At 36.2% G+C, this 8,684-nt stretch overlaps 1 protein-coding gene across 5 annotated transcripts in view; it reads right to left on the bottom strand.

Annotated features, from left to right (window-relative positions):
* KDM6A (lysine demethylase 6A) overlaps positions 1–8,684 on the bottom strand; it is a 192,874-nt gene that overhangs the window by 46,406 nt on the left and 137,784 nt on the right. The window contains exons 11-17 of one of the 5 annotated variants that reach the window (XM_055393512.2): positions 5,945–6,043; positions 5,581–5,800; positions 4,887–5,021; positions 4,285–4,440; positions 3,630–3,725; positions 2,379–2,480; positions 1,335–1,730 (exon numbers count right to left, since the gene is read on the bottom strand). In XM_055393512.2, the coding sequence (XP_055249487.1) occupies positions 1,335–1,730; positions 2,379–2,480; positions 3,630–3,725; positions 4,285–4,440; positions 4,887–5,021; positions 5,581–5,800; positions 5,945–6,043 (1,204 nt within the window). The remainder of the gene's footprint in view (positions 1–1,334; positions 1,731–2,378; positions 2,481–3,629; positions 3,726–4,284; positions 4,441–4,886; positions 5,022–5,580; positions 5,801–5,944; positions 6,044–8,684) is intronic. The other 4 variants (XM_055393513.2, XM_055393514.2, XM_055393515.2 and 1 more) reach the window with 4 other exon arrangements.

Genomic DNA, 8,684 nt, shown 5'->3' with positions numbered 1-8,684 from the left:
CACCATCTCTTAACATGGATTATAACAGTAATCTCCAAATGGGTCATATCATTTGTACTTTTGCCTCCTTCAGCCTATCTACAGTGTACTGGAGAGGATCTAGTCAGACCACCTCACTCCATTCAAACTTCCCGACAGTTTCCCATTTAACTCGGAATAAAATCCAAAATCCTTATACAATGGCCTACAAGGCTGAAAATGATTTAGCTAGCCTGTGTCCAAACTGGCACACATCTGTCTCTCGTCCTGCTCAGCCATGCTTTTGCCACCTTGATAATCCCTAAATATGCAAAACACGCTCCAGCCTTAGGGTCTATTGCTCCTTGTTGCTTCCTAAACTTGAAACACTCACATCACAAATATCTTCAAGTGTGTGTGCGCCTGCTCAGTTGCTAAGTCGTGTTCAACTCTGTGACCCCATGGACTGTAGCCCACCAAGCATCTCTCTTCATGGGATTTTTCAGGCAAGAATACTGGAGTGGATCGCCATTTCCTCCTCCAGGAGTATCTTTAAGGCTCACTTCTATAACTCTTTCAGGTCTTTCTTCAACTACCCCTTCCAGTGAAACCTTCCCTGACATTCTATTTAATAATGCAACTCCTCTACCACCAATCTCTAGTACTCCCCAGCTCCATTTTCTAGTACATTATTCCAGAGAACTAATGGTAACATTACCTTATATTCCATATGTAATGCCTATTTATTATCTGTTTATATACATGAACTAAGTCATTTTTAAAAGTTCTTAGAAAAAGAACTTATTTTAGTTTTACCAATAGTCAATTCAAATAGCTCCTTGTAGTAGACTAATAAAAGTATAAGCAATTTGGCAAGACACATTCACAACATTTCTTGTAAAAGCTCTTTGACCCTTCCGTTCCACTTTGGCGCACCTACTCCATGGAAACAATCCAAAACAGGGAAAACTAAGAGGATAAATATTCAGAAGTAAAAACTTTTCCTTCCACCAGAGCAAATACTTACCACTTAGAATAGCACTTGATCTAAGTAGGCAATATTTATAGAAATGAACTAAGAAACATTACTATAAATGCCTAAGATGCCATTGTAAATTAACAGTGAGTTTTGGGGAACTGTATGATCTATTTTCTTTTTCTTTTAGAAATTTCTAACATTACCTATGTGTGTAAATCTTAAATGAGAAAAAAAAATCTACACACAATACTGAGTCACAATGTAGTAATCACACTATAGTACTATAAATGCTTATAAAAAGTTTCCCTAACTTTTATTTCTCCTCTCAACATGCATAAAATAAAATAAAGACAACTATTATGTGAGAAGTCAACAAGGCAATTAGTCCTTCTGTTACCTGAGTGGAGTTAGATAGTTGGTTTTTCCACGGCTCCTCTGTGCTGCTGGTCAGGTTTGTGCGGTTATGAGGTAGAGTGAGTGCGTTTCGCTGCAGGTAAGGCACGTTTCCATTACTTCCACTTCCTATTATGTGATTATTGCCTATCAAAATAGTGTCTGTACTTCCCAGCGTTCTTGATGTGCTACAGGGAACATGGACTGCAGAAAAGGGTCCATTGGCCAAAGGCTGCCCAGGGCAGGCAGGGCGGACTCCTGGCTGAGACACGCTAGGCACTCTGGTCAGAGCAAGCTGTGGCTGCTGGCCAGAAACTGAGTTTGTAGGCAGTGATGAGTCAGCTGATGGCCCGTTAGGAATTCCAGTAGATCGTACCTGTGCAACTCCTGTTTGTCTCATCTGTCAAAAAAAACAAATAAAAATAAATGCTGCCTGTGTGGCCCATAAGGGACAGAATCAGAATATGAAGATATATAACAAGATAATCTCTCATTTTACCGTAACATTTAATTTCTCTAGGTTAAAAAATAACCTTTTTTAAGACAAGCAATTGTGTTTCTTCACATTTAGATTAGCTTTCTCAGAAAAGCAGGAATCTACTTAATCTTAAGAAATATCCTTTTAGTAAATGACAAAAGAAATCAGTTGAAAATTATGGAAAAGAAATCAAATTTACAGGTCTCTTCCCCATCACAAAATAGGGGATCTTAAAATTCCATTTTATCACATTTATATGCCAGATTCTGTGAGTTAAACAAACTTGAAAGAACCTCGCCTGAGTTTACGATGTAGTTTGTTAAGTATTACATGCAAAATAACATGTAAATTAATAAATACTAAGCCATGTTCAAATCAAATTTATAGCTGTTTTTTCCCCTAAAAATCTCTGTCCATTATCAGTATTTTAAGAAGCAGAGATAATTAAATGCCACCAAACACCAGCACAAACTAGAGGTGCGCATAAACATACTCTCTAAAATGATATTCCAGTCAACAAAAATATTCAAACGCTAACAAATTTTAGGGGGAAAACAATGCTGTACACACTTGGTGTTGCTGCATTAAGACAAACTGACTTTCCAGCTGTTCCAGCATCAGTTTCTGTGCTGGATTTAAATTATTTCTATTTGCACGGAGCTGTTCCAAGTGCTAGAAGAAAAAGAAGAATATAGTCAAAGACATATCTAAAAAACAAACTCATTATTCTAAGCAACCTTTCTATAAAACTCTGAACGCTGTCTAGTCAAAGATACTGATTTCTGACCAATGGCAATCAATCCCAAGATGAAGTCCTTTAAGATGTTTGAGAAAGTTAAGGAATAAACATTTATCTCAGAAGGTTTACTGTAATAGGATCTATGAGATAAATGGGCATGAGATTTTACTCATCAATAATTATCAGGATTTACACAGAAAATTCTTTAAGCTTAAAAATGCTTTATGACAAGTACTTTCTAAGAAGCACTGTATGGAATAGGAAAGTCTGAAGACAATCTGACTATCCAAAACTAGTAATTTGCCTAAGTAAAAGTATGACACCTACATAAAGAAACATGATATAGTCATAAAAGTATTAGGAAGCTCTTAATATATTGACATGGAAAGCTCTGCATAATACACTACTTAACAGTGAAGTGTAGTGAAGTGTAGTGAAGTGAAGTGAAGTGACTCAGTCGTGTCCAACTCTTTGCGACCCCGTGGACTGTAGCCCACCAGGCTCCTCAGTACATGGGATTCTCCAGGCAAGAATATTGGAGTGGGTTGCCATTTCCTTCTCCAAAGGATCTTCCCAACCTAGGGATCGAACCCAGGTCTCCTGCATTGCAGACAGACGCTTTACCCTCTGAGCCACCAGGGAACAGTATAAACAGCATTTTAATCATTTGTATAAAAAGAGAAGAAAAATAAATAACATGAGAGAAAGGAGATGAGTATTTGCTTGGACATGCATGACATCTCTTGAAAGACAGATAAGCAACAAGTAATACTGGCTTTTGGTTAGGAAGGGAACTGAGTGGATAAGGATAGAAGTAGGAGAATTTATTCTATATACTCTAAACTCATACTTAGGTGGTTTGAACCATGAGAATATATTGGGGGGTGGGGCAGAGGTAAGTGAGAAAAAAAAAGAATGAATTATCTCTATTACTCTGGTAAATGTGGGTTCATTTTACTTATGTTCCTATTAACTGAGTTTACTGCCATTCAGCTTTAAGAATACTTAAAAATCTTAGAACTTTAGTACCTCTACTTTTCTTTAATAGGAAAAACAATCTGTCAAAAGCATGTTTTACATACCTGTAATTTCTGTGGTGTCAAACACCATGAATGACCTTGTTGCTGTACTGGAGGATGTGACACTGCATGGCCACTACTCCAATTATCAGAAGTATTCTGAGGAAAATTGATTTAAAAAAACAAAATTAAAGAATATTTGGTTAAATCCAGAGTTAACATAATGACTAATGGAGGTCAAATGACTATGAATTGGAATATTTACATATAAAAAAGATGTTATGACGTTTAGTTCTTTTAAAAGTAATTTTACATGCATAGTAAATTTGGGAACTTAAAGCTTAAGAAAATACTGATTCTTTAATTAGCCACCCAAAAAGGCCCACCCCTAAACTATGGCCCAAATGACTAACCTAAATACCGCACTGTCTCTAGGTTCAATGTTAAGTTTATTTTAATGTCAGTAGAAAGTGATGATGAAAAGTTGTGTTGAGATCTTAACGGCAGGGAGATGAATAAAATGATTTGATGAATGCAAATTTATCCCTACTTTCCATATTTAATATGATACTAAGAATTTGGAATGAAAAAACTCAAACCTTTCACTCATTGATGTCCACAGATTTAAAATAAAGGACAGATGTTCAAACTGCACAAATTCAGGGCAGTTAGAAATTTCTCTCTTGACTGGGATTTTCTATTTCTCTAAAATATATACCTTTGTTGGACTAGATGTTCTTTTCCTCTTGGCAGGACTGGACAGGTCATCTACTTGGCTAGAAGGAATCATGTGTAGTGGCAAGGATTGCTGTGAAATTGGTGTCTGACTGAGGCCTAATACAGGTTCAGTATTTGGATGATGAGGTTTACATGCCTAAGAATCACAGAAGGAAGACAAAAATAGGGTTCTATATATTCTTAATTCATTCCTTCAAATTATACAACTTTACAAGCTGCATACTTTTCAAATCTATGTGGACATCGCTGAATGGTAATTATTGAAAATCAAATGAATTATCAATGGAGGAATGTGTACCTTCCTTTGAAAAACTTGTTTCAAAAATTAAATAAACAACTGCAGCATTATGTTAAGAAATTTCCTTCAAAACCATGAAAATGCACAAAGGTTCTAAATTGGCACCCCAAAATTTCTTCCCATATCAGAGGGAGTTTTAATTTGATCTAAATTCCCTTCACAATTAAATCAAGAGTCTTTTCATTACTAAAAGCCTCCTGTGCTTAGTAAAATACGCTTGACTACTACAGATTGAAAAGAACCCTTAAAGCTGGGCACCTGCAGAACATAACCCAACTTCTCACCTGCTGTGCTGTGTTCATGGCACCCTGCCTGGAGGTAAGCTCTGCGGGGATTGGTAGGCTCCACGCCTCCTCAATACTAGGAAGTAATTTAGTTTTATTCTGTAGACTACCTTGTGGAAGGTTACACAACTGAGCCTAGGAAAAATTATGTAAAAAGCAAATTTAACACAAGCCTACTTGAGTAAGAGCAAGTCCACTAAATCTTCCTAAATGCTATAACTGATTGTTTTTAAGAAAACAGATCCTTAATTTGGGGTTTCAGAAAGATACTAAGTATAATGAGGGAAACGGGAATATAAACCTTTGTGAGAATTAAAACAAAGCTGAGCTCTGTTTTCAGAGTTCTTATAGCTGTCTTCTCATGAAACTCCAAGCAAGAGTGAAAGACAGTGTTCGTGTTCTTTTCTCTAAAATGCTATGACAACTTAAAAATGTAGACAGTACATAGAAAAAAATTATGTAAATTAATATGCATTAACAGGGTAAATGCACAAAAGAGCATCTTTTAAAATACTGTATATCTTACTTAAAATGAAAAGTAAAATAATATTACAAGCTATGGTATGTTTACAAAATATGGAAACAAGTTATAGACATCAAAACACAACTAGACAAACTTCCCAGCCACCCTCCTCCTGCCTGAGTGTCATGGGGGAAAATGTGCCTTTAAAAAACTGCAATTTAAACATTTTACCTGTAAATACTTAATTCGTGCTGCAAGTGCAGAGGTATTACTACAACTTTTGCTTCTGGTTGCATTTAAGTAGCATTTAATGGCATCCTGAGGCTGGTTGCAGGATTCGTAGAGTGTGCCTAGGTCCATCCAGGCTGCAGCATGGCCATGGTCCAATTGTACAGCACAAATATAGGCCTGTAAAGCATCCATAGGCTGATTCTGCTGTTGATATAGCACGCTGGAAAGAGAAATTAAGAAAAAATAAAGTCGACTGAAAAGAATGGCTTAGCTTCATAACATGATGTAAACCATGAAGTACATTATATGTCACGCAACTATCTTTGTGTATGAATTATACCATTATTTCTACACAAAGTCTTACCCTATTGAACACCATGTATCTGCACTTGCTTCTGACTTATCAATAGACTGCCTGTAAGATATAAAGGCATCCTGAACTTTCCCAATACTTGAATAGCACCTAAGAGGGGAGGGGAAAAAAAATAAGAAAATATGATTAATACTCATTGATTAATTAATGTGCTGAAAGACTGTCAAAGCAAATAAAAATCTAATAAACGAACAGATTTATGTGAAGTGCGAATATACATATAACTCTGTAATTAACCCTTCAATAAGCTATATTATAGACTATCTGACAGTGTTTATCAGTGCAGCTACTTTAGCACCTATTAAAATAGTTAAATGCCATATCACTTCAATATAATAATACTGAGAGATACACGCACACCACTCTACTTATAAAACTTGATCTCTGGTTTTCTGAAGAGTAAGAATATAGTTAAAAACGAAGAAAAACATTGTATGTTGGTAAGACTTGCTGAATCAGATTTCAGTTTTCCTTTCTTAAATAATAAAGGCAACAATACATACAAGACACAAACGTAAGAAATAATATCAAGCTGACTATCAAAAATAGTATAAAACAGGATTAAGTACAGTACTTAATGACTAGTAAGGGTAGTAAGGTATGATTAAAGTTTCAGGGAACTGCCATTTTTCTTAATGTAGATGTACCTGATATATAAAAAAGCAGCTAAAATTATAAAAATACAGAAATTATATTCTTAATGTTTGGCACTAAGGGAAAAGGAAAAATTAAAACCCAGTCCATCGTCAAGGAGTTTACAATTCAGCTGAGGATTGAAGACACATTATAAATAGCACGATGCCGTATCACATAGCTACCACAGATAATAACTGGTCTGAAAATTTAGGGTAGGGCAGAAGGACACTACATACTACTGGGTTTAGGAAAGATAAGAAAGGAAAGGGTAAGAGTAAAGGATCTGAATGTGTGTAGATGCATACTGTTTAGATCAGTGATTTGCAATTACCAGCTAGTTTACAGCAATTTGGCCAAGCAAACAAAATGGGAAAAAAGACATATACAAACATACACACATACATTTTCCATTAAACCCATATTTGTATTGTAATTGACTTACTCTGAAATACTACTGAGTAAACAGCATTAAAAAAGAAAAAAAGTAAATGTCAAGTAATCCAAAAGTCTGAGAACCACTGATTCAGGCAGAGAATTTGAGAAAAGGCATTTTGAAATGTTGCCTGAATAGCATGAGCAAAATTTATATAAGGTGCATCTTATATCTTATATATACGGTAGAGAATTTTAAATCCAACCCAAGAATGTCCCGAAGTTTGTTCTTCTAACAAGGGGAATGGCATGAGGAAAGTATCTTATGGGAATATTTATCTGCTAACAATGTGTAGCAATAAACCAAAAGTGAAAATAATTACAGACAGTAAAAAAGAAGGCAGCTCTTTCTCTCTATATATATATATTTACTGGCTTGGAATAGGCCCAAATTAGGGTGAAAGTAATGGAAATGACAACAAAGAAAAGGGAGAAACAATAAACTAAAACGCAGATAAAAACTTTGTGACACAATATTGTAAAATAATTAGCCTCCAATTAAAAAAAAAAAAAACTTTGTGACAGACTGATTAGATATTCATGGGGGCAAGATTAGAATTTAGTTTTTAAATCTGATAATGGGGGGGAGGGGGAATGGTGATATCATTGGCAAAAATAAAGGAGAAGGAGCTGGTTCAGAGAAGAAAATGATGAATGTGGTCTGAAATATGCTGATTTTGACATGAGACGCAGACATTAAAACGGATAATGTTAGGTCAAGAATAGGAAATAATGTCCTGGTGTTTAATAGTTTGAAGGTGTAGAAATTGAGATTTGGCATTCATCCATCTGGAAGAGAGGGTATAAGAACACAGGATACCTACAAAGGAGAGGTAAAAGTAAGCCTGAAAAGTGAAGTGAAGTAAAAGTCGCTCAATCATGTCTGACTCTTTGTGACCCTATGGACTATACAGTCCATGGAATTCTCCAGGCCAGAATACTATAGTCGGTAACCTTTCCCTTCTCCAGGGGATCTTCCCAACCCATGGATCAAACCCAGGTTTGATCCAGGTCTCCTAGCATCGCAGGTGGACTCTTTACCAGCTGAGCCACATGGGAAGACTATGAGATCACTAACCTTGGGGTTGGGGCACTATAAAGAAAGGTGAGTGACAGAAACAGAGGCAGTGTTAGAGTGTGTCTGTAAACTGTTTTATGAGAAGAGAATTCAGGACAAGAGGGCATTAACAACGACAAACAGGGACAGACACCACAAAGAAAAGAAATGTTTACCCAATAGTAGAAAACATGCTCTGTTTGTTGTTCTTAACTAAATCAAAGCCAATCTCAGATTTACAGAGCAAATTCACCTAACTGCTGGGAGGAATAAGCAGTAAATCCCACAACCCATGTTTTCATACTTGATTCCTAAAAAGTGAAAGTAGGGAACCAACGTGCCCAAATACAAATTCCTCAATCCAACTATCAAACACTTTTCCTCTAATAAAACTTAAACAAGGCTCCCGTGAGACAGTACTGTGTAACTGAAAAAAGCTCTGGGTGTTGAACCAAGGATCAAGTCCCTGCTCTGCTACTAATTACCTGCATGACTGTGACCTTGGACAAAACTTGACTTCTCTGAGCTCCCTTTCCAAAACGTGCAAAATGACAAGGTTTACAGGGTGAACTAGGTCACCTCCTGGTCCCTCCTAGCTCTAACATT

This window comes from Moschus berezovskii, chromosome X (genome assembly GCF_049115385.1).
Source record: "Moschus berezovskii isolate FMDL1 chromosome X, NW_MosBer_1.0, whole genome shotgun sequence".
NCBI lineage: Eukaryota > Metazoa > Chordata > Mammalia > Artiodactyla > Moschidae > Moschus > Moschus berezovskii.
The sequence above is the reverse complement of the archived record's forward strand: the minus strand, read 5'-3'. Positions and strand labels throughout refer to the sequence as shown.